The 26,679-nt window shown below is 44.0% G+C and overlaps 1 protein-coding gene across 3 annotated transcripts; it reads right to left on the reverse strand.

Moving 5' to 3' along the window:
- Positions 1–8,559: 8,559 nt before the first annotated feature.
- On the reverse strand, positions 8,560–25,978 carry LOC100630362 (zinc finger protein 709). 3 transcript variants are annotated; one of them, XM_070274050.1, is made up of 6 exons: positions 25,803–25,978; positions 23,711–23,838; positions 13,742–13,935; positions 13,154–13,280; positions 12,889–12,949; positions 8,560–12,514 (listed from the first exon to the last, which is right to left on the reverse strand). In XM_070274050.1, exons 3-6 carry the CDS (start codon positions 13,793–13,795, stop codon positions 10,138–10,140), a joined length of 2,619 nt encoding a protein of 872 aa, XP_070130151.1. In that variant the 5' UTR covers positions 13,796–13,935; positions 23,711–23,838; positions 25,803–25,978; the 3' UTR covers positions 8,560–10,137. The 3 variants fall into 3 exon arrangements, with proteins under 3 accessions (XP_070130151.1, XP_070130152.1, XP_023502232.2); XM_070274051.1 differs by lacking the exon at positions 23,711–23,838; XM_023646464.2 differs by lacking the exons at positions 13,742–13,935; positions 23,711–23,838 and having other exon boundaries at positions 25,803–25,954.
- Positions 25,979–26,679: the final 701 nt, after the last annotated feature.

Genomic DNA, 26,679 nt, shown 5'->3' on the forward strand with positions numbered 1-26,679 from the left:
GCGGTGGTTCCTCCCAGAGAGACTGAGCAGTCCAGGAGAGGAGGTTAGTAAGCCCTTCACAGCTCCAAGGCATTGAGTGCATACAAACAGCCCGCAGCCCCATCCCCCTGGACAATTGTCTGCAGAAGCTGGAGGTGGTGTATTGAATTGATCGGTAGATTATGACCCACTGAAGGAGGGGACAAAGGCCACCCAAACAAGGTCAGCAGGCAGGTCCCTCAGCATGCGAGCTCCCACTGTGGGGAAGTGAAACCCACAGGCTCATTTTGATTGAAGGGGCAGTTTCAACGCACCCACCCAAAGGGACAGAGTCACAGGATTTATTACTCAAAGGTCACAGAAGCGGGGGCTGAGGGTGCAGTGAGCTGGGGGAAGGGCCATCCTCTGTCCAGGTCAGGAGCGAGCAGGAGACAGAGAGCAGGGAGAAAGCACCCGGTACTTAGAAGTGCGCTGTGGCGGAGGTCACTAACTATTCCCGGGCTGAACTCTAAGTGCTCAGTTTAAAAGGCGCCCTGGGAAAGTAAAGCGGGAACTTAGGGCAGAATCCTAAACTCAGGTCCTTCTCAAACCGTACAGATTCTGGGTGTGAGCAGGGGCCTCAGACTGTAACACACTGAGGCAGGAACTCAGAACAAAAGTTGTTTCTCACCAGCCACCATACAGAGAGAAACCTCTTCCCCAGCTCCTCAGGTGGGCCCCGCTCTGGGTGCGCCCACTGCTGTCCTGGGGGATAATGGTATTGCCAGGGCTCTCTTCCTCCTTTAGGGGCCACACGCGGTGGTTCCATTCAGTTAACTGCTGCCTGATTGCTCTCCTGTTTTCATCAGGGTCCTGGGGGCATCATTGGCTCTACCAGTTAGTCCAATAACAGTCTGCTCCTTTGTAGAAACACTTCCAGAAGTCAGTGTTGGATATTTGTTCCGACCCTTGGAAGCCCCCTCCCAGCAGTCTACTTATCTGGTTCTTTCCAGAAACCAGTCAGCCCACAGTTTAAGTTGGATCTTTATGAAATACTTAAATCTACTGCTAATTGCCTTTCACCTCATTCTCCACTTCTTTGAGAGCTTCCTTTGACTTGCACTTTTCGTGATCTCTTGCCAGCCAGCTTCATTCTTTGGAAAGGAATGAAGAGCTATGTGCTTTACGGCTTGCTTCACCCCCACATTCAGGAAAAATCTCTGTGCCAGGACCCTGGAGTTGTCTGGAGGACAACGGGAAGCCTCTTTCTGAGTGACAATCCCACTTCAGGAGTTGAGTGCTCAGGGGAGGGGAGAGACAGCAGCCAGAGGTCGTCTTCCTTGTGTCTCCTGGCACCTCATGGATGACTTATGTTCCAGCCACCTCAGCAGCTGGGACAGGGGGACCAGTGCCCCAGGATTGTCAGGTCACTGCACCATGGATGTCGCCTCAGTTCCATGTGGAGGGAGTGAAACAACGGTGTCCCAACTTTTTGAGCCAACTCGCACCGCACTTGGTCACCCTCAGCAACAGGCCGCTGGGGCAGGCTTTGACAATTTGAAGTCCTCTCTTCCCAGGAGGAAAGCCCTCAGAGTGGCAGCTGGGGTGACAGGGCTTGGCTTTGTTTTTGTTTTATATTCCACGGAGGAAAACATACGGCATTTTCCTTTCTCCTTCGGACTTATTTCACTGAGCATAACACCCTCAAGATCCATGCATGATGTCACAAATGGCAAGATTTCATCTGTGACAACACTGACTCAGTAGTTGTTCAGTAGCCTGTTGTTTTCTCGCCACAGATTTGGGATTTCTCCAGCTTTCTTCCTGTAGTTGACCTCTGGTTTCGTACCATTGTGGTCAGAACAGATTCTTGATGTGATTTCAGTCTTCTTAAATTTACTGAGACTTGCTTTGGGTCCCAACACAAATGTTCTGCGTGCACTTGAGGAGGATGGTATTCTGCTGCCTTTGGATGGAACGGTCTGTATATATCTAGGAAGTCTGTTACCGTGTTTCATTTAAGGCCAATGTTTGCTTGTTGACTTTCTGCCTGGGTGACCTACCCACTGATGTAAGTGGGGCGGTTAAAATCCCCTACTATTATCGCGTTGCTGTCAATTTCTCCCTTGAGGTCTGCTGATGGGTGCTGTATATATTTGAGTGTTCCCGTGTTGGGTGCACACATATTATTAACTGCTATGTCTTCCTGATGGGTTAGCCCCTTTATCACTATATAATGTCCATCTCCGTTGTTACTGTTTTGGGGTTGGAGTCTATTTGTCTGATGTCAGTATGGCCACACCCCCTTTCTTTTGGCTGCCATTTGCCTGGAGGCTCCTCTTCTGCCCCTTCGCTTTGAGCCCGTGTTTGTCTTTAGAGTTGAGCTTGGTGTCCTGGAGGCAGCAGAGAGTTGGGTCATGTCTTTTACTCCACGTGGCCACTCTGGGCCTTTTGACTGGTGATGTCAATCCATTTACATTTAGGCTGATTATTGATCTAGGAGGACTTACTGGTGCCATTCTGTCTTTTGTTTTTCTTATTGATCTATATCTCCATTTTTCCTTTTCCCTTGTTTTCTGTCTGACATTTTACTTTGCGGTTTCCAATTGTGTTTTTCTAAGTTTCCTCTTTTTCAATGCTTGGTTCCTCTGCTCTAAATTTTTGTTTTGTGTTTACCTTGAGATTTGTATAAAACGAATCATAGATAAAATAGTCCTTTTTCTACAGATGCTTTCTTATCTTCATTTGCCTATACTACTTCTAAGAATTCGCTACACTGAGCTCCTGTAGATGTCTAGAAAATCTGTCTGTTACCGTGTTTCATTTAAGACATTTTCCATGAGTTACCTTCTGTTTCATCATTGCCATTTTGCGGGCAGGATTAATACTCTACTGTCAGACCAGACGTCAGGATTATGTTGCCACATGCAATAAGTTCATACAAAAGTTTATTCTCCAAAATACCTTCTAAAGAGAACAGGCCAGGGGCTGGCCCCGTGGCCGAGTGGTTGGGTTCGCGCGCTCCGCTGCAGGCGGCCCAGTGTTTCGTCGGTTCGAATCCTGGGCGCGGACATGGCACTGCTCGTCAGACCATGCTGAGGCAGCGTCCCACATGCCACAACTGGAGGAACCCACAACGAAGAATACACAACTATGTGCCGGGGGGCTTTGGGGAGAAAAAGGGAAAAAATAAAATATTTAAAAAAAAAAAAAAAAAGAGAACAGGCCAAGGGAAAGCTTGTTCATGTGGCTTGTGCAAAGGACCACAGCCTGGCCATTTAATATGTGCAGGTTTAGAGGCTTCACATTTTAAAGGTCTGAGCCTCCCATCTGCAGACACAAAAAGCAAAGGGGTACGTGTCAACGTTCATAACTTGTTTACCATTATGATCCCAACAGGGTGAGCAGGCGTCTACAGCTGATTGAGAGTCAAATGTGGAAAATCAAGTCAGTGTCTATTAGTGTTCACTCCCGAGGTTGCTTGGCTGCATGATGCCACTATTCAAATAAATTTGATTTGCATATTAATTAAACAGCTATGTGAAAAGTGCAAACATATTGTATTTAAGGTGACAAAGCCTCAAGAAAACATTTGAATAGAGTCATCCAAATATGTGGAGGGATCCAGGAACGTGTAAGTATGGTTCCAGAACTCTGTTCAAATATTTAACTGATATTATTTTAATCTGTTGTCTCATTTGTTGTGCTATTAGTGGCACCTTCCTACCCACATACCACAGGCAGCCCTCTTAGACGAAGAGAGTTCTCCCTGGATGGATAATAAATACTTTAAAGGCAACTCGTCAGCAGCTACCACGGCTGCCAAGGGGTTTTCCTTCAGGGAAACAACTCAAACACGAGCTGTCTCCTACACGAATTTTGAGTGTTTGGGACATTTCTTGTTTGGCAGGAAGGATGTTTGTTGAATGACTTCATGTGTGCCCAGGTCAGTAGCAGTGACTCCCATGACAATGAGCACGTGAGTGAAAATGGTAGGGAAACAGCACATCTGTATGTGATGAGCCACAGGGGTTTTGAAGGAGGTACCCCAAATGAAGTATTTACATGCAGGGCACACAGACCACAGGCGATGTGTGGGGAAGACTTGGAAGTGGGATATGACAGTGGTGGCCAGGGAGCACTGTTACAATAAACCAGAGACCTGTAGGAGTGACCGTTCTGGCAGGAATGTCCAGTAGGGAAAGGGCTCTATCAGCTGCCAGTGAGCCTGACGATGACAACAAAGCAATGAGCCCCAAATGAGATTGAGTCTAATCAATGCCTCCAACAGCAGGAAGGCCCATTGAGAAGAAAGCAAATTGGCCTGAGGAGGCCATTAGACCATCCGAGGAAGGGTGTAGCCTGCGGTGGTAAAAGAGGTAAAATGTCCACTGAACAACTTATTCGAGAGCCCAGTGTTTTCTGTTTTCAGAATTGAGCTGATAGTATCAATAAATTTAGAGTATCTTGGCGAGTCCTTGCATTTTGGCTTCAGCAGGGTAATGTACGACAGCATGAGTAATTTGTTCATATCAAGTTCTACCATGGTCTGCACACAGCAAGGAGCCCAGGGGACAGGGGGATAGGCCTACCAAGTCTACTTGCCATCAGCTGTAGGGACCCCTTCCTCATCCTGGAAGGTGCGCCCATTAATGATATTACCAGTGACTTGCTTTTTCACATCCAGTTCACTGATCCATCGCTGGTTAACCAGGCAGAGGAGGGAAGCCACATGAATTTTGCCTAGACTCTTAAGTCGGAGGTCTGTAAGTGGTTTCACATTATGTGGTATCATAAGACCAAGGTGAATACGATCATGTCTGAGGTGTCAATGTTCTCTCAGAAATTCACGTCAATTTATCACCCTGAGCAATAAAAATCAGCCTCTCCAGATTGAGGTTTAATATGGGCAGAGTAAGGAGTGGCCAGAGTTGTCATTGGGTATTAGAGGCAAGATATTCCCAGAATTGTTTAAAACAGAAATGGCAACCTGGGTAAGGGGTTGGTGCCATTCAGGGGACGGCACAGCGAGATCATGGGTAACGGCCCAGGACCTGTAAAAATGTACAGACCAGTTGGATTCTGGGCCAAGAAAGTCTCTATTGCTAACAGGACTGCTGTTTGATCACTCTGAGGCTTCAGTCCATTCTTTGATCAAGGATGGCCTGTGTGATGTGGCGACAGAAGGCAGCATCTCTGCAGTGCACTCTGTTGGGTGTGGTGGTGCACACTGTCCATAAAGTTTACGAACACCCTGGTCACCCATGTGCTCTTAAGTGACTCTCCAAGTGGCCAATCTATCTAAAATGGAAATGATCTCTTCAGAATGCATTACATCAGAGAAGAATGAACCACTTCCGACTGCTCATGGGATATTCCAGAGGAGGAATGTTGGCTCCGTGCTGTAAATACCCATCTCTTCAATGAGGAGGCTTTTGATTAGAAAGCCTGGGGGGTCCTGCAATCATGACCCAAAGCAAAATGGGAAGTTGGCTTGGTGGATCATCCACTGAGGCCCTGGAAGGGACTCCATTTACATAAAGACTTGTCAGCTGCCAGCAGTACCTTCTCTAATTGTGTGCAGCACCGAATGAAGAGAATAGTTCTGGTACAAGAATGCTTTAGGTAATTTATGTCCACCATGGGACTTTAGAGACACCTGTATGCTCACTGAGAGGCATCTAAGGCATCCTTGAGAAGGACTGTGGGGAGGGGGACACTAATGGAATGTTATTTCAAATATTCCAGAGCCTTCTGTTTCCCAGTTCAACCTAAGTCAATTTCTAAGTGTCGTGTGACTAAGTAAGCAAGCAGCTCTGATAAATTTAAGATTTATCAGATGTCAGAGTGTCACTGTGGCTGACAGAATGTGCCCATCACATGGTTTCTACCACTGCTTCTGTCACCCTCTCAGCTCAGTCCCCTCCTGTTGCCTCAGAGAAAATATACAGTGAGACATGTGTGGATCTCTAAAGATTTTTCCAAGTCAGCAGGCACAGAGTAGGCTTGAGCTGGGAAATGAAGAGCTGGCAATGGTCTATGGGTGGCACCGAAAACAACTGATGCTAATGCACATGGACGAGGATGTCCCCAGGCAGATTCTGCTTGGGATACTTTGTTTATGTTTCTGACCTCAGAATATCCGAAGATCTGTCCTCGAACCTGATTTAAACTCAAAGACAGAGTCTGGGAGCCCTCTCACTTCACTCATAGTTATGAGTCTGAGCTGAGGGCAGGTGCAACCATAGGGGGTGTTTTCTCAAGCAAGCCGGGGTTGTAAGAAAGGCCCATTGAAGACTGAGTCCTTCATCTCAGTCCTGCAATCTTCCTAAGGATCCTACAGTGGTGGAAGGGTTTGACCACATAAAAATGCAGGTTCAGGAGACCTTGACATTCTACTAGCATATGAAAGCAATTATAATATTCACTTTCTAATAATTACACATTTAACACATATATAAAATACTTAAGTGCTCTCATGAGTTTTCAGAAATGTTAGGAATACTGCCATCAAAAGGTGAAAAAATCCCATCACCTCAAAAGAACAATCCTGTGGTGTCCATTTGAATTAAACCCCCCAATTCATAAGTTCACACTTAAAAGACAAGGGAAGACATTCTGTTCCCTTTGCTATTTTAAACCTTGAAGCTGTTATTGCTCTTCCCCAATTTTCCACACCACGTGCTGGACGTCTAAGCATACGGAAATGAACCCTGTGATCAGCTGCCTGGGCTCCGGTGCTTTCTGGATCATTGAAATTAAAGACTCCCAGTCACTCCTGTGATGAAAAGATGGTGAAAATTTCCCATGTCTCCTCTTACACTCAATTAGGATGTTACTAAAAATCATACCCTCTCTCCCCAGCTCACTCAATTATTCCTGGGATGGTTGCCTCTAACCAGCCAGAGGTCTTTGTGCTGTTTCCATGGGGAGATCACAGCAGACTCACAGAGATGTCACTCTACTCATAGAACTCACTCAGGATGAGCTAGAACAGGGCAGGTGAAGGCAACTGTCTCTCTAAGTGGGAGGAACTCCATGGTTTACTGGGGTGTATGTTGCACACTCCAGTCTGTAGAGCAGCAAAACAAAAATGCCAAAGACTCTAACATTTTAAGTATTTGATGGTAATATAAAAATCCTCTCAAATGACATTAAAAACAAAAAACAATACAAATACCTGTGGCTTAGATCAATAGGAAGTCTCAAATCCCAGATAACAATAATAATGACATCCTCGCTCACTCCTACCCTCATAGAAAAGATATAAACACACCTCAGCCTACTAGCTCAATGCTATTTTTTACTTTTCTTCAAAGGCCTTTCTTCTATTCTACAAAACAAAGCTTCACTGCGTCCATCAGTTCTGCTTCTCCACAAACATGGAAGCACCAGGACTGCCAGGACTTGTCTGTTTCATGCTCTGTATCCAGATCCCACTGTCTCAGCTCTGCTACAGTGTGTACACTGACTCCACACTGCATGGCTTGTGAGGGATGCTGACGGTACCAGCAAGAGCACAGTCTCAGAGAAGGAAAGGCTTCAGAGTGGCACAGTGGTCCTATTTCCTTGGCTGTGTTTGCACTGTCTCACAATTTACCTAAATTCAAAGGCCTCAGCTGAGTCTAAAGGAGATATTGAAAATATTATGTAGGATGCTAAGAAGAGAAGTTATGTATTTAAATGAGGTACTTCACAGTAAACAGTGTCTAATTCACCACAGGAAATACATCGGTGTTTTGATTGTGAGTAGGAAAGGCAAAGCTCTTCCGGAGGACCAGGAGCTGGCTGCATCCACTGCAAGGCCAGGTCTTACCCTGCTGAAGAGAAAAGGGTCCAACAGCTTGTTCATTAAAAGTACAGTTTCCAAGAAAAAACTAACAGTATTTTGTGACCACACAGGTAAAAATGGTAAAGGATAAAAGTCCAAATCATAAATGACTCTTTTCCTTCTTCTTACTAAAATGACTCACTGGAACTTCTTAAAAATTAACTTGCCTTCACTACATTCTTTTTGCCTTCTAGAAAACAATGATTCGGTTCACAAAAAAAAAAGTTTACAAGAGATAGAATTAAGTTTACCTCCTCACATCATTGAAGACAGAACATAACCTGCCTCCTGGAATAGCAGTCAAATCAACAAACAGAGACCAAAATCTTGTATGAAGTCCTTCGAGCACCATTACTGTTACACCTCATGGTCCCTTAGGTCTGTGGTCATTCTCACTAGAATTCCTTACACCCCTCTCTGACGGCAGGTGCAATCCTGCACGTCACTGGAAGAGGGCACTGAAGAAAAACATGGTGGTTAATTTTGGGGTTAAAAATGAATGAGAAATTATTTTCATGACAAAAGTTGTAAGTGTAAAAGAATAAGAAATACAGTTTGCCTGATGAAGAAATCCCTGAATTGGAGAGCACATGATAAAAGTGACTCAAAATGTATAATGATTACATGAAGAACCTTGCAAACTATATCTGAAAATCCATAATCAAAAATGGATATTAACATAGTCTGTAAAAATGAAATCCACAATAATATTAACATAGGATGCACTGGAACAGTTGATAAAATATATCAGTGAAACAACTACAGAAGTGTTCATTCCCAAACAGATGGACACACTTTTATTGACACACACTCAAAGGTCATTGACAACACATTGGGGGAATACGTTCAAGCTGCAAGTAACAAGAAACACACACAGTCTTCCCAACATGAGAAAGGTGATTGTTCTCACATGGAAGAAGTGGGTCAAGGCAGCTGCTGCACAAGGCAGCAGAGAAACAAACTCGCAGGTGCTTCTTTTTACATCCCTTTGTAGATGCCATGGTGAAGCAGGAAAATGTGCTCACTAGCACTACGAGCAGCAAAGGTGTTTCCCATACACGTTAGACTTTACTCAATTATCATCTAGAGAAAAGGGGAATCAGAGAACGCTCCCAGCACAAAGGTCGGAATTGGCTTCCTGGTGCACACAAGAGGTCTTACAGAAAGATCCTACCTTGAATGGATCTTTGATGTGAAACTGGTGGAAAATGCATCTTTAACAAAACAGAAATCAACTAATTCTTGGTGGTTTCCAAGATACTCTTGACAAGAAGGGCAAAGAATCCAGAAAAAGGGATGGAAGATGGTGTCCTTGAATTTCCTATGTAACTGTCTCCCTCCCTTGGTGATGGCTCGAAAATCGGCCTAAGGCCTTGTGTGCTTCTGCTTTCCAAATCTCATGCAAGTGAGGCCATTGTGGAATTTCAACAAGCAACCATCAAGGGGACGCAATCTTAAATATCTAGCTCTTCAGATAACCCTCACTGACATAATGAAGTACAGGGGTGATGTGTCCAGCTCTAGATTTTGTTGCCCTGCCACAGGCCTCTACTTAATTCAAAGTCTATTCACCAAATGACAGTCAGAAGGAAGGACAAACAGCAAAGGCACAAATAGGAAACTAAGAATTCACAGGAAGTATACTCTTGGATAAACGTGCCATGCATAAATTTTTTCTCAACTGTTTAACAGTACAGAAAATAAAAACAGGCTCCTCCACCCACCACCCCCAGAAAGGAGCTTTCTCTGAAACATGTACAATATGTACAATGGATGAGGCACAGGCAGGAACCGTAAATACAAGGCCAGTAAGAAAATCACAACAAATACAAACTGTCACGTTTCAATACCCCCTTCACACAAAACAATTAAAACATTACAAAAAAAACCAAAAGATAAAAAATTAACTGATTTAAGGGAAAAGCACTACCTATAAATCTTATGTACTATTTATGAAGGATGACTAGCAGAATCATCTCACCTCAATACTCATTTCTGAAGTAATTAATAGAAATCCACAGTCTAATGTTGCACTTTAAGAAAGGCTTGACAAGTACAACATATTTACCACTTCGATAGCGACTCTTTACTGTTGAACGTTTTCTAGAACCTCATGTACAAATTAATTTCCATGAAGCTTTCTCATATGACTTACGTTTACGTTTCTTTTTGGTGGGAGTTTCACATAGAAGGGTGTAGGCCAACTGAACTCTTTCTCAAGCTCTCAACATTGAAGACATTTTTATCCAATGAGTCCTTTCTGCCTTCAAGAAAGAACTGGGGTGAGAAAAGTCCCAAATTGTTTCTATCTACCTGCTTTTACCTCTAGTGTGCATTTGTGCATATCCTCAAAAGTTTGCATGAGAACTAAAGCCTTTCTCACGTTCCTCACATTCATAGGCTTTCTCTCCAGTGTGACTTCCTAAATGCACTCGAAGATATTTGGAAGCAGTGAAGGCTTTACTGCATTCTTTACATTCATAGGGCTTCTCTCCAGTGTGAGTTCTTTCATGTTTTCGGAGAGAACTGGAACAAGTGAATGCTTTACTGCAGTTTTTACATTCATAGGGCTTCTCTCCTGTATGAGTTCTTTCATGTACTGAAAGAGAACTGGTACAACTGAAGGTTTTACAACATATTTTACATTCAAAGGGTTTCTCTCCAGTGTGAGTTCTTCCATGTCTTTGAAGAGAACTGGAAGAAGAGAGTGCTTTACTGCAGATTTTACATTCATAGGATTTCCCTCTTGTGTGCGTTCTTTCATGTTTTGAAAGAAAACTGGTAGAAATGAAGGCTTTACCACATATTTTACATTCAAAGGGTTTTTCTCCAGTATGACTTCTTTCATGGACTCGAAGATAACTGGAACAAGCGAATGCTTTACTGCATTTTTTACATTCAAAGGGTTTCTCTCCAGTATGAGTTCTTACATGAATGCGAAGATAACTGGAACAAGCGAATGCTTTAATGCATCTTTTACATTGGTAGGGTTTCTCTCCAGTATGAATTCTTTCATGAACTTGAAGAGAACTGGAAGAAGTGAATGCTTTACTGCATGTTTTACATTCATAGGGTTTCTCTCCAGTATGAGTTCTTTCATGAAATCGAAGATGACTGGAAGAAGTGAATGCTTTACTGCATTTTTTACATTCATAGGGTTTCTCTCCAGTATGACTTCTTTCATGTCTGTGAAGATAACTGGAAGAAGTGAATGCTTTACTGCATTTTTTACATTCATAGGGTTTCTCTCCAGTATGAATTCTTTTATGCATGTGAAGCTGACTGGGAGAAGTGAATGCTTTACTGCATGTTTTACATTCATACGGTTTCTCTCCAGTATGAATTCTTTCATGTCTTTGAAGATAACGGGAACAAGTGAATGCTTTACTGCATGTTTTACATTCATAGGGTTTCTCTCCACTATGAGTTCTTTCATGAAGTCGAAGATGACTGGAAGAAGTGAATGCTTTACTGCACGTCTTACATTCATAGGGTTTGTCTCCAGTATGAATTCTTTCATGAAGTCGAAGACAACTGGAAGAAGTAAATGCTTTACTGCATGTTTTACATTCATAGGGTTTCTCTCCAGTATGAGTTCTTTCATGAACTTGAAGAGCACCGGAACAAGCGAATGCTTTACTGCACGTCTTACATTCATAGGGTTTCTCTCCAGTATGAGTTCTTTCATGAACTTGAAGAGAACTGGAAGAAGCGAATGCTTTACTGCACGTCTTACATTCATAGGGTTTCTCTCCACTATGAATTCTTTTATGTCTTTGAAGAGAACTGGAAGAAGTGAATGCTTTACTGCATTTTTTACATTCATAGGGTTTCTCTCCAGTATGAGTTCTTTCATGAAGTCGAAGATAACGGGAAGAAGTGAATGCTTTACTGCACTTCTTACATTCATACGGTTTCTCTCCAGTATGAATTCTGTTATGCATGTGAAGAGAACCGGAAGAAGTGAATGCCTTACTGCATGTTTTACATTCATAGGGTTTCTCTCCAGTATGAATTCTTTCATGTCTTTGAAGATAACGGGAATAAATGAATGCTTTACTGCATGTTTTACATTCATAGGGTTTCTCTCCAGTATGAATTCTTTTATGCGTGTGAAGAGAACCAGAAGAAGTGAATGCTTTACTGCATTTCTTACATTCATACGGTTTCTCTCCAGTATGAATTCTTTCATGTCTTTGAAGATAACGGGAATAAGTGAATGCTTTACTGCATGTTTTACATTCATAGGGTTTGTCTCCAGTATGAATTCTTTCATGAAGTCGAAGATGACCAGAAGAAGTGAATGCTTTACTGCACTTCTTACATTCATAGGGTTTGTCTCCAGTATGAATTCTTTCATGAAGTGGAAGATGACTGGAAGAAGTAAATGCTCTACTGCACTTTTTACATTCATAGGGTTTCTCTCCAGTATGAGTTCTTTCATGTGGTTGAAGTAAAGTGAGATAAGTGGAGGCTTTGCCACATTTCTTACATTTATATGGCTTCTCTCCAAATTTTTGATACTCATATGTTTTATGTTCAGTGTGACATCTGATGTGTGTTGTAAGGGATGACTGATGCGTGAAGACACTTCCACATGCACTGCATCCCCATGGTTTAGCTCCTGTAGTTTTCTTGTTCAGACTGAGATTTGGAAGAAGGCTGACGTTTTCTCCACACTGACTACCCTCTTCACTTTCACAGAGTCTCCCTACCCTATGCTTTCTGTAAAAATGAGAAGCATATTGTTAATGATTTCTCTATTAATGATTTTATGCTTATGCTTATTATGATTGATAGCAAATGTTTATGTTTTCTCCCTTCTGTGAATTCTCTGAAATTAAATATACTGAAGTTTCTGAAAGAGGACTTCACCCTTGTTATTTTCCAAACAGTGATATTCAGAGATAAGGTTCACTAATAGTATTTATAAGTGAAATATTTTGCAAAAATTGAACCTCTACATCACATTTCAGAAAGTACATTTTGTGAAAATTTTATAAGAATAGCTAAATTTGAAGCAACGGTTCTATTTTAAAACAATTTCTTAACATACAAGGATTCTCACATGAGACAGAGCTTTCTATTGTGTGACTCACCTTACTTTTCTCCCCTGGTCTTTGTACTGATCTTCAAGATCACAATCTTCCCATGTTATTCCTGAAATGCAGACCCACAGAGTTTGTTCCAAATATTAGAAATTAGACAAAAATTTCTAGATTCTAAGTCTATGCTAATCTATGGCCATTTCTACTTTATTTACTAACAACCTCCCCTTTCCACATCTACATCTTAGAACACTGATGATGGGCAAGAATCACTTGTTCTTTCATTGATGACGTGAAGGAAGGTCCTCATTCTTACCTACTGAGGCCAGGTGCCTGAAGGTTTCCCACATCACATCTCTGTAGAGTTTCTTCTGTGAAGGATCCAGTAAAGCCCACTCCTCTGGGGTGAAGTTCACAGCCACGTCCTCAATGGTCACTGAGTCCTAAAACACCACAAATGTGTGTAGAGTAGCATACATGAGCCTGACAGCACTGGGGATCTACACTGCAATTCTAGGAAGGTTAGATGGGATTCTATTATCTCCAAGCATTTATTCTATGTGTGATCATCACAAGCTCCCTCTTTTCTGTACACAATGCTCATCAATTTAACAATATTGTGAACACATGGAAATACACATTTTCACTGTGATCACATTCCATCTGATTTCTCTCTAAGAAAAAGTTCCAGAACATGTTGGGAAATGACTCAAATGCTATACAAATGAAACAAATATCATTTGTGGACCAATGATTCTTTGTAAGAAAAGTTCTTTCATCTTCTTCCATATTACCCACAGGTTACAGCACTCCATGAGGCAGAGGGTGAAATCTATGGGATGTTTCAGTGAATAAAAATATAGGGAACAGGGCCGGCCCAGTGGTGCAGCAGTTAAGTTCATACGTTCTGCTTCTCGGCGGCCCGGGGTGCACCAGTTCGGATCCCAGCTGCAGACATGGCACCACTTGACACGCACAGCTGTGGTAGGCATCCCACATATAAAGTAGAGGAAGATAGGCAGGGATGTTAGCTCAGGGCCAGGCTTCCTCAGCAAAAAGAGGAGGACTGGCAGTAGTTAGCTCAGGACTAATCTGCATCTAAAAAAAAAAAGAAAACAAAACATAGTGAAGAACTGGAAGCTTTTTGATCTGATCCAATCAGCAAACTGAGAGTCCAGGAGACCTGTGAAATCACACTTTGACCAAGCCCAGCTGCCCATATTGTCCTAAACTACTCCAGGCCATTACAGGTAAGCAGATGCAGCTGCCTGAATGTAAATATTCTCGTGGTAAAACACTGCTTTTCAATTGTGTAATATGCATCATAGACTCAGTTCAACCTTTCTCACTCTGGAAGATTTGATAGGGCTGGAATTATTATAACCTGAGAGCTCAGGCACAAAGAAGAAGGCATGAAAACTTAGACCATAAGATCACTATACTTATGGGCCTCAAAGCTACTTCTCACCAATTTTAGCACACATTGTGAGATAATAAAGTGCCACAAGAGCTCTTTCTGGTCAAATGCTAACCATGTACCAGAGCTTTGCTTCCCTTGAGGAGTAGGTTAAGACATGCAGATTGGGGCCCGTCCCATGGCTGAGTGGTTAAGTTCCTGCACTCCACTTTGGAAACCCAGGGTTTCGCTGGTTAGGATCCTGGGTGCAGACATGGCACTGCTCGTTAGGCCTTGCTGAGGCGACATCCCACATAGCACAACCAGAAGCACTCACAATTACAATATACGACTATGTACTAGGGTATCTGGGGAGAAAAAGCAGAAAAAAAACCCACAGGTGGATTGGCAACCATTGTTAGCTCAGCTGCCAATCTTTAGGAATAAAACAAAAGAGCTGCAGATTACACGGGAGCTCCTTGAAGTCCACAATGGTTTGATGTCAAATTTGCCCATGATTATAAAATACATGAAGGATTTAACAGTGGTCTCCCCACAAAGAACATAAAATTTCCTTTGTCCAACGGCAAGAGGAAGTGTTTCCTGAATAGCCACTCTGGATGATGCCCTGCAGACTTCTGATCCTGCGCCTAAGAGCTTAGAAGCTGTCATTCTTGATCTCACAAGGAGAAAATGAAGAAACTTGAAATGAACAACCCTTCTTAGATCCAGGAGAGCCTTGAGGTCCCAGGACAAACAGAGTCACCAAACTTGGGAAAGACAAAAAAAAAAGATGGCAGTTTGAAATATGCCCCACATATTCTGTTCTTAATAAGGACTGTACTAAAAAAAAAAAAAAAAAAAAAAACTATTTCACCAGAGTCTAATGCAAGGGCAAACATAACAAAAAAGACAGAACACAATTTCCACGAAGCCTAGGACAAGCCTCTGTAAATGAAGGCTTAAAAGACAGTGGGAACACCTGAAGGAAAAGAGAGAGACAGAAGAAAACATCAAGTAATAATCACCAAATTACTCTAAAATTAATGATAGCCAGCACACTGTCCATCTAGGAAGCTCACAGAACACTAAACATGATAAAGTACAAAAGTGCACTCCCAAGGGTACCACACTGAAACTGGAGAAACATCACAGACAGAGAATGTGTTGAAAAGTGCCAGAGAAGAAACATGCCTTAAACAGAAAGAAACAAAGATTTGAATTAAACTGGACCACTTCTCAAAAACGACGCAACAAGAGCAGAGGAGACTGAACGAATTAGAGTGTTGAAAATAAAACTCACTTTCCCAGAATTCGGTCAAGCAAAATTATCCTTCCTTACAAAGAAGAAATAAGGACTTTCTGAGACAAAATTTGAGGAAACTTGTCCCAAGTACACATACGTAGAATGAAATTGTTGGAAAGTTTATCAGAAACAATGTAAATGATAAAGGTAGGGGATTAGAAGAAGAAAAGATGAGGGGACATATCTTTTATGTTTCTTATAATTAATACAACAGATGACACTTTACTTAAACTACTGTCACAAAGAATGAATTTGGTAATGAGAAGCTAATGGACAAGAAACATAAATGACAGCAATGTCACAAGACACAGGGAAAGGAAAATTGGGGACAGTGTGTTAAGAGGTACTTGCACACAGTGAAGTGGCACAGTGTTACTTGGCAGAGGGGTGGGTTAGTGGTAAATGTACGCTGAAAACTCAAGGGCAACCACCAAAATGTGTTTTGTAAAAAATGTGTAACTGATATGCTAAAAGAGGGGAAAAAAAGAGTTACCGGAAATGCTCAATTTTAACCAGAGAAGGTGGCAAAAAGGTAGAAGACAAAAACAAACAAGGATAAAAAAGCAAAAACTAACATTTCGGTAAATATTAATCCAACTGAATCATTAACCTCCTTAATCATCAATGGTCTCATTACAACTGAAAGACACAGTAATAGAGTTCAAAAAATACCACTGTATGGTGTCTACAAGAAACCCACCCTAAGTATAAAGTCAGAGGGAGATGGAGGGTGAAGGGACGGAGAAGAACAGACCGTGCCAACACGAATCCAAAGGAAGCTGCCAGAGGAATAGACATCACAGACAATGCAGATTTCAAACTGAGGAAAATGCCGAGATAGAGGGGCAGTAAGTACTGATAAAGGGTCCTATTCTCTGAGGAGGCACAGCAACGCTGCATGTGTAGCTGCCTAACAACAGAGGGGCAACACACCTCAGGGAGGAACTTACCGAATGCAGGAGAGATAGACAGATCCAGTACCACAGCTGTAGAAGTCAACACCCCCTCATCAGGAATTAGACATTTCAGTAGGCAGGAAGTGAGGAAGGACAGACGTGCAATGAACAGCACTGCAAAACAGCTGGGTTTCATTGTAATCTGCGGAAAACTTCACAGAACAGCAGAACATACATTCTTCTCAGGTTCACATGGAACATTCACCAAAACAAACCACACCCTGGGACACAAAGCACACCTTAACAAATTTGAAAGAAGAGAAATCATACAAAATAGGCTCCCGTACCACCTAGGCATTCCTCTAGAAGGCAGTACCAGCAATAGTTGAAAACCCCCGAATGTGTGGTGCTTCAAAAATAGACTTCTAAATAATACATAGTATGAAAGTAGAAGTCTCAAGAAAAAGGAAAATTTATTTTGAATTAAAAACATGAAAACACAACATAGCAAAGGTTCTTGGATGTAGCGAAAGCAGTATCCAGGGGGAAATTCATGCCATCAAACAAATACACTGGAAAAATCAAAGATCTCTAATCACTAATGCAAGCATGTACCTTAGCAAAGAATAAAAAGAAGAGCAAGTTAAACCCAAAGCAAGCACAATAAAAGAAATAATAAAATAAGAAAGGAAACGAATGTCATTGTGGGAAATCAATGGAGAATATGAAAACAAAAAAGCTGCTTGTTTCACAAGACCAACAAAATTGAGAAATATGCACTCAAGATAAAGGGAAGAGGGACGACAGAAATTACTAACATCAGAAAAGAAAGGAGGGGAAATGAACATAAAATAAGATTTGAGAAAATGCAACATCTATTTATGATAAACCAGTAATAGAGGAGAACTTCCACTTCTTAAGAAAGAACACCTTCACAAATCCTGTAGCAGAATTTTTGGTGTTTGTTCCATATGATATGACTGTCTCTATGCAACAACTGGAAGAACTCACAATGACAGAAACGACTCCTGGGACTAATAAGAGAGTACAGCAACTTTGCTTTCCTTCTAGACTCAGATGAACAGTCAACTGATCTTTGACAAAGAAGGAAAGGAGATTCAAATGAAAAAGCAAGTATTTTAAACAAACAGTAGGAGAACTAATGGATATCCACGTGCAAATACACACAAAACAAATGTAGACACAGGCCTCACACATTTCATGAAAATTAAGTCAAAACACATCACAGATCTAAACGTAAATCGCCAAAGGAATAAGCTCCTACAAGAGAACACAGAAGAAAATCTGGATGACCTTCTGTTTGTTGATGAATTTTCACATAGAATACCAAGAAGCAAGGTCCACAAAAGAAAAAACAAAAAATTTTACAATTTTAAGTCAAATGAAAAACTCCTCCTCTGAAAAAGATGGTGTAAAGACAAGATCAACACAATTCAGAGTACGAGGAAATCTCTGTAAAACATTTATTGGATAAATGATTGGTATCTGAAATATGCAAAGAATTCTTCAACTGTAATAGTAAGAGGAAAAACATGCAATTAAAAATGGGCAAAAGATCTGCAGACAGCTCACTGAAGGAGAGATCTAGATGGGAAATAAGCAATATGAAACATGCTCCACATCAAATGTCATTAGGAAATTGCAAAGAAAACAACAGTGGGCAGCACTAAACACTTATGAAATGGGTAAAAGTCAAAATATTCAGAACAGCAAATATCAATGAAGATGCAAAGCCACAGGGAATCCTAGTTCATCGCGGGTGGAAATGGGATTTGGAACACCCACACTGCAAGACCGGAACCTCCTTTCAGAATAAGACACACTGTCACTACACAGAGTAAGAGACAGCAATCACGCTCCGTGGTATTTTTCCAAATGAGCTGAAACCTTATGTTCGCACAAAACCTACATAAGGATGTTTAGAAGCACTTTATTCATAATTGGCAAGAGTTAGAATTTTCAACAAGATGTCCTTCAAGTATCAAACAGTCAATCAGTGGTGCATCCAAACAATGAGACATCGGCCAATGATAAAAAGAAATGAGGTATCAAGCCATGGAAACACATGGAGGAACCTTAAAAGACGATTATTAAGTAAACAAGCCAATGTGACAAGGCTATGTAGTGTATGATTCCAAGTATATGACATTCTGGAAAAGACAAAAGTATGAGGCACTAGAAAGATCTTTACTTGTGAAGGATTTGGAGGTTGGAGGGAAGGATGAGTCAAGAGGTAGAGAACAGGGGAGTTTCAGGGAAGCAAAACTACACTCCATGATACAGAAATGATGTGCCCACGTCATTACACATTTGCAAAAACTCACACAGTGTGTAACACACAGAGTCAATGCTAATGTGCACCGTGCACTTTAATGCGTCCACATAGGCTTGGAAATTCTAAGAAATGTACCACAGTGATACCCGATGTGAAAAAGTGCAAACTGTGCGGATGCAGAGAGAAGGGTTATGTGGAAATGCTAAATTCTAATCAATTTTTCTGTAAACCTAAAACTGCTCTAAAAAAATGCAGTCTTTTAAAAAAAGGATGAAGACAAACATTACAAGTCAGCCCTTTTTTACTGAAACAGGACACCTCTCATTCAACGGACTTCAACTTATGTTCTTTTCAAGATTGGCCCTGAGCTAACATCTGTGGCCAATCTTTTCTTCTTCTTCTTCTTCCAAAAGCCCCCAATACATGGTTGTACATTGTAGTCGTAGGTCCTTCTAGTTGTGCAACAACTTCAACATATTTCAATAAGCCAGTCTGTGCTCTAGGAGCCTGAGACCCACAGGGGAGGGGAAACTTCCATCAAATGCCTTGCTGGGGAGCACAGCACTGGATCCTCGGAGAAGTGCCATGGTCACTGTGAGTAGTGGCAGAACCCCAAGGTGGATGACGAGTGTCCTGCTATTGTAGACCTATTAGTATACATACAAGTGTGACTCTGACTTCTGTTTTGGGGATCTCTGAGTCAAGAGATTTCCAGAATTCTTTTACAACAAAGGGGCAAGACAACCAGTTGCTTTATAGAGTTTCAGGTGCCTGGGCTTAAGTTGGGTTGAATTAATCTCTTCACTGGGCCAAACTCAGACTGTGGTTGGTCCACTATAACCCAGAGGGTCGGGATCTTTGCTGCAACAGGTACAGGGCTGGGAGAAGCAGCAGAGTGACTTAGGGGCCCTGGGGAGCCCTCTGGAATCTTGCTTCCTACTGGCTGCACTTTCCTGGCCCTTCTTTCTCTCTGAAATAATTGCTCTTCAAGGAGTGACCATCGGATGGGCTCAGCTCAGTGACAGGGTACAATCATCCTCATAACCAGAGACTCCCCCTAATGTCAAGGTGACTCCAACCTTAGTCTCACCTTCACTCTCAACACACAGAGAGATGCCACCCAAGACACTGACAGAACATCACGTTAAGGAGGCCTGGGTTCCCAGACTCCTGCGCACAGAGGACAGGAATTTCCAAAACTGCCAAGTCAGTGTCCTCTGCAGTTAAAACCTGGGCTTGGTGGGGTCAACAGTGCAACACAGGGCAGCACAGCGCCCAGGAGGAGCTGCCCAGCAAACAGCAGCCCACAGTGCAGGAGCCTCCAGGCTTTCTCATCAGCCTGTCCAGGGAAGAAGGCCCAGGGGAAAAGGGAGGGCGAGGCTTAAGTGTTCAGTCATCAAACATCATCAGCATCAAACCCTGGCCACTCATTACAAGAACAAACCTGAGGGATAAAAATAGGCATTCACAGTAGCTTGTTTTTATATAAAGAAACACCAACGGGATGATGAAGCAGTGAGCAAAACTGGTCATTTGAGAGTGGCTGGAGGAAGAGCAGGAGTGGGGCAAGACATGTGGGCAGGAAGTTGTCTTAAGTTACTGTCCTCTCTTACAAATTTTTTAAACATTCCCATGCAGGGAGCAGCCCGGTGGCCCAGTGCTTAAGTGCTCACGTTCCGCTACAGTGGCCCGGGATTTGCTGCTTCGGAACCCGGGTGCAGACATGGCACCGCCTGGCACGGCATGCTGTAGTAGGCGTCCCACATATAAAGTGGAAGCAGATGGGCACGGATGTTAGATCAGCGCCAGCCTTCCTCAGCGAAAAGAGGAGGATTGGCAGTAGGTAGCTCAGGGCTAATCTGCCTCAAGAAACAGAAAAAACATTCCCATGTATTCTTCACTTGAAATAAGGGGAGACCGGGGCAGGCCCAGTGGCATAGCAGTGCAGTCCACATGCTCCGCTTTGGTGGCCTGGGATTCGCCAGTTTGGATCCTGATCATGGACCTATGCACTGCTTGTCAAGCCATACTGTGGCAGGCGACCCACATATAAAATAGAGGAAGATGGGCACGGATGTTAGCTCAGGGCCAATTTCCCTCAAAAATAAAATCAAATAAGGAGAGACATTTATATATGCCATATTTTCCTACGTATGATCATTACTTTTAAATAAATTTTAGTTTTAACATTTCTATGTAGGAAACCATTTCAAGATTTAATCCTTTAAACAATAATGGACATACAACTGTACACCATAAAAAATGTACCAATCTCTTTCTAACAAAAAAGACAACGGGCATTCTTGTTTCTGCCTCCGTTATATCTACCCTGGGAATATTTTTAGGAAGGAGTAGCATATTACACTACCTTAGGGGTTTGCAATTAAGCCCAGAGATAAACTAGGAATTCCAAAGATTTACACAAGCTCTGACCTGATTCCTCATATCAATGAAAAGAGAAATTCAAGTGCCTTTTCCCACATCCATTAAAATAGAATTCAGGGGCTGGCCTGGTGGCATAGCGGTTAAGTTCACTTTGCTCTGCTTCGGTGCTCTGGGGTTCGCATGTTTGGATCTCAGGTGTGGACCCAGCACCCCTCATCAAGCCAGGCTGTGGCAGCATCCCACATAAAATGGAGGAAGATGGGCACAGACGGTAGCTCAGCTACAATCTTCCACTCACACACACACACACACACACAAAAACAATAAGAAAATAAATAAAATTCATTTGCCTTAGGAATAGTATAGCCTTTTAAATGTCAAAGTTCTCTAGGAACATGGACACACAAAACTGATGTGAACATGGAAAATGCACCTGACAAATAAAAATGGCAAGTAATAGGAGATATTGGAGTATACGAGGAAGCCATTTTGGGTAAACCTAATTCGGCCTGACCTCCTCTTTCCAAAAGGGCCTGACCTTGGCCGTTGAGCATGCATTGTACATCTGCTTTAGATATTCCCATGGCAAGAACAAAGGCCCTTGAGATAAAGGTGCAACTTCTCTTCCCCTCCCAACGTTGGCATTTCTTTAAGGATTAAGCATCTTTCCTTAGGCTAGGAACTGATTGTGGTGCCCGCCTGTGACTGCCCAGCTCAAGACAATAGACTTGCTCCCTGCTACCCCCTCCAAACACAGCAGGTAATGGCTGTGCCCACAGGGCAATCTTGTGACTGCTGTGGGAGGGACATTTCAATCATATGTGAAACACCCTCTTTGAGGGTATATAACCACCCTGTGTAGCCCCACTTCTTTGCAGTGCTCTGTTCCTTTGTGGAAAGACTCTCCTGGGTTATAATCCTCAGATTTCAGCTCAGAATAAACTCACCCAAATTTTCATTTATAGATTGGTTATTTTCGTCGACACACCTGAGAACTGAAATACACCCATCTCACCTCTTGAGGTTCTCTTGTCTAAATGGAAGAAAATTGTTTCCACAATTGTCTTGCCTTGCTCACATCGTATCTCTGACATTACATTTCCAAAGCCAAGTGCAAATGGAAACTAGAATCAGAGGATCTCAATCTTCAACTGATCAAGGAATCCAAGGACAGAAACAGGAATATTCGAATCAGCTCATAGAAGCAGCCTGCTGGCCTGCAGTTCACAAGGAAAGCCACACTCAGAAAGGGACCATATTCCCAAACTGGAGGTGTAGACTCTCGCCACTGAGACAGAACCCATGGAGAGGGTCAGTCCGTGGGGAAGGGGGGGGACACCTGAGCAGCCACAGGGATGAACTCTGGGAGCCCCACGCACCCTCCCTCTCCTGTGAGCATGGAAACACTGCCTCCCTCAGACTCCCACTCTCACACGTGAGGATACTCTCAGCTGGATTCAGTTTAAGCTTCTGACACACATGAACTCCAAATTCATGAACCCTTTGTCCACAGGATGGAACACCTGATCTTCACAGACTTCCTCACTGTGCAGATTACACTCTCAGTGCACCTACAGTGTGGGTGCAAAACTCAAACGATGTCTAAAATGTCCAGGCCTAAGAACCACAACCACAACCTCAGACAGGGCATCACTCCCCACCCCATGAGCACGTGCACCCCCAGCTGTCCAGGGCTCTGCAGCTCCTCTCAGGAGAAAGGCTCCTTCCATGGGGGTATGAGCAGGAGGACACCTGCAGAGGGAGGCTCCCCAGGAAGGACAACAGGGCCTGCAAGGCCTTCCCTCTGCAGGGTCAAGGGGGCCTTAGCTTGAGTCTTGGACTGAGGGCCTCTGCTCCCCACTGGAGATGCTCTGGAACATCATTGTTATTTTAAATCAAACAAGCCCAGTGTTGGAATAATCCAGCAAAATCACTTAAACCCAGTCCTTCCATGGAAAATAGGGAAGAAAAGTATAAGGTATTTCTACCACTTCAACTAGAAGACCTCACATATCTATTCCATTCAGCAAAATAATGTCAGTTGATTATTACTGTTAACTGAGTGAGGGCTCGCCACCTGATGCGCACAGAAGCTGAGACCACGGCACACCAGGCTTTGAAAAAAGGAACGGTTGATCCATTGGCAAGGATACAGGAGGACAGGCTCTCGACTCCGTCTCCCTCATCCAAAGCGTGGGCTGAGGCTTAAGGGAGCAGGGAGGGCCGGCTGGGATGCAAAGACCTGGCAGGGTGAGGTCTGACTGGCAGATCAAAACTCTCCCTTCCGCACAGGCTCCTGGCTGGCTGCCTCCTGTGACAAAGAGCTTTAAGGTCCTGTTGTTAAGATGGGGTTAGGGATGGGCAGCTGGCAGGAAATGCACCATAAACAAGGGTGAAGTTGTCATGCAGATTCAACTCATTGCCTTCTCCACTGGTAAGAGTTTCTAGAGATCTAGAGTCATCCTGCCCTCCCTGGCACACAGAGGGAGGCACCCTTACAAAGGGACGTTTCTCTTAGAATGTAAATTTCCCTTACAAAAGAGTAACTTCTAGGTTTCTGAGATTTGCCTGTCTGCTGTTTTTTTAATACTCACCAGCTCAAAATAGCACTTATGCCAAAGACGCACGCTTTGGGATGACAACTCTGTTCCTGGTCCTGTGGTGACATTATTTCCATCACAAGACATCACACTTGAACGCTTGTGGTCAGCATGTCTAAGCCCTGGAATTTCATTTGAAAACATCCAAAAGTAAAGAACAGATCTCAGAATCTTACTACACATGCTCAGGTGAAGACAGAGTGAAACAAGTATTCTTAACAAATGGAATGTAACAAACGAATATTATATTTTTCCTGAAATTCACCTCTTTGGTGCCTGTTTGGAACTATTTTATAGTGTCTTCCAAGGTGTGTTCAGTAAATGTATTTACCCTTATTGAAAAACCGAGACTTAAATAAGTGAATAATTTTTTCTCATTCACAAATGGGGGGTGGGCGGATGCCAATGGGACCGATCACCCACGACATTTTTTCAACAGGAACCTCCACCCAAAGCACTTCCCATGGGATGTCTGGGCCGAGAGGATCCTTGGGGAGAGGCACAAGGATTTCCTGTAGTGAGGTTCCAGATGATTATTCTCTGCTTTCCTCTCATGTACAATATCTACATGATGAGGATCCAGGCTGCCCCAGGGAAAGAAGCCCAAGGCGTCCTGCCCTGCATACCAATCTGTATCATCCTCGGGACATCCTGACCTGATCCCAGCTGATTCTTATCTAAAGGTACAGGACCACCCAATAGCCAAACCCACCTGCACCAGCCATTTTAATGACTTTTTTGTTTGGGAAGATTAGCCCTGAGCTAACATCTGCTGCCAATCCTCCTCTTTTTTGCTGAGGAACACTGGCCCTGAGCTAACATCTGTGCCCATCATTCTCTACTTTATATGTGGGATGCTGCCACAGCATGGCTTGCCAAGCGGTGCCATGTCTGCACCTGGATCCAAACAAGCAAACCCTGCGCCCCAGAAGCAGAATGTGAGAACTTAACTGCTGCGCCACCGGCCAGCACCACAACTTTTTCACACGATCTTTCCTTTGTCTTGTAAAGAAATAACTCACATAGCTATGCCTTATAAATTTAGCCCTGCCCTCAATCCATTGCAGCTCTTCCTGCCCATGGGTCCTCTCCACACGCTGTTCTCTGAATGAAGGAGCACTACTGCCAGACCTTGAGAGTCCAAGGAATCTTACTTTCGACTTCTCTGCTTCTGGAGTCTGCATCACACAGACAAATCTAATCTTTAACATAGAACCATCCTGGGCCCCCGGGTGGCCCAGTGGTTAAATTCGCGTGCTCCGCTTCAGTGGCCCAGGGTTTCGACAGTTCGAATCCTGGGTGCAGACATGGCACCACTTATCAGGCCATGCTGAGGCGGCTTCCCACATGCCACAACTACAAGGACTCACAACTAAAATATACAACTATGTGGGGGGTGGAGCTTCGGGTAGAAAAAGGAAAAAGAAAATCTTACAAAAAAAAATAGAGCCATCCATGGCTCTGGGGGATAATGATAAACGGTTAACATATTGGGTCTGGTTGAAACGCGCCATGGAGGACCAAGTGTTGATAAGGATCCTGTGAATCAAAGAGGGGAAGTGGCTTTGGGAGGGCGGGGAGGCATCTGAAAATTTACGGATTTACTGTCTGTCCCAGGAAGAGCAGCCTGTGGGGACAGGACTGTGGATTTGAGACCCGGCTCCCCGAATACATGGAAAATTTAGAGAAAACAGGTGCCCCCTGCGGAGAAAGGAGGCCCTGGGGACCCACAGACCGCAGCCCCTCCGCGCACGGACCCCGGAGCCCGAGGCCCGACTGTCCTGCCGACCCTCCCGCGGGCCCCGCACCGTCTGGGACACGCGGGGCTGCGGCCGCACAGCGGCCCAGAGACGCTGCGACCCAAGTCGCCGCGCGCAGGGACCACAGGACGCCCGGGGCCCAGCTGCCGGCCCCGCCCCCACGCTGAGGCCTGAGGGGCCTGAGAGCCCAGCGGCGACACCGCGGACTCGGGGCCGCAGATCCCGGAAGGGACCGCGGGAGGCCGGGACCGCGGGAGGCCGGGCCAGCCCCGCCGCTTCCCACCAGCCCCGCCTGCCGTGTCCTCACCCCGGGGCCGCACACTCACCATTTCCAGGGCTCCTGGGTCCCCCGAGTCCTTCCTACGACCCCCACGGCCAGTGCAGGTCACAGTACGACAAAGGCTCTGGCAGAGACACCAAGACACTTACGGCAGAAGACAGCTCACCCGCAGCGCGGCAGCAGCCGGAAGCCACCTTCACAGGAAGTCCAGCGCACGGCCCCACCCTCCTGCCCCAGAGCCTCCCCTGATTGGACGATCCCAAACGCCCCGCCGCCTCACGCCAGAGTGACAGCAGGGGGGAGGCTGCAGAGCTCAGCCAAACCCGCCTAGGCTGCGGGCTGGAACCAGACTCACCCGGCACGTTTGCATTTAAACGGAACTTTTTCCTGGCCTGGGGCTGCCTCTATTGTTTCCACCTTTGTGAACTCAGGAGTCCAGGTGTGCAGGGGGAAGTACTGACTGAGTTTCAAATGGCGCAAGTGATGCGGGGTCGGTGAGCCGAGGAGTCGAAAGAAAGATTTCTTAGACTCTCAAGATCTGGCAGTAGATAAGAATCAAACCGGATTGAGTAAATGGCAGAAGTCACCGCTCAAATGTTATCTTCAGCTAAAGACAAAGGAGGATTTGGGGGTGGGGGATCAGTTACATGAGGTTGCCAGACAGTAAACAACTTAAGTTCTTGCCTTCCCCATTAAGAGTTTCCAGAGATAAAGCCATCCCCCCTTCCTCCTGGCGCAGAGAGGGAGGCATGGAGATTTCCTTCACAAATGCAATTGTCTCTGATCAAAGGGCAAACAAATTCCACTCCTCGGAGCCTGCTTCTTATCTGTAGTTTTAAAAGTAACCAGCCTAAAAATCCTCATCATAAACTGTTTTAAAATTAAGCAGCCTAAAAATCCTCATCATAAACGCCCCCTGAACC

The sequence above is a fragment of the Equus caballus genome, chromosome 7 (genome assembly GCF_041296265.1).
Source record: "Equus caballus isolate H_3958 breed thoroughbred chromosome 7, TB-T2T, whole genome shotgun sequence".
NCBI lineage: Eukaryota > Metazoa > Chordata > Mammalia > Perissodactyla > Equidae > Equus > Equus caballus.

Excerpts from the sequence above, each read along its gene's own strand:
- LOC100630362 (XM_070274051.1), bottom strand. The coding sequence starts at position 13,795 with ATGTCTGCAGCTGGGATCCGAACTGGTGCACCCCGGGCCGCCGAGAAG. Across the intron at positions 12,950-13,153 it reads CAGGCACCTGGCCTCAGTAG|GAATAACATGGGAAGATTGT; the intron begins GTAAGAATGAGG and ends TCTGCATTTCAG. Across the intron at positions 12,515-12,888 it reads GACCAGGGGAGAAAAGTAAG|AAAGCATAGGGTAGGGAGAC; the intron begins GTGAGTCACACA and ends TCATTTTTACAG.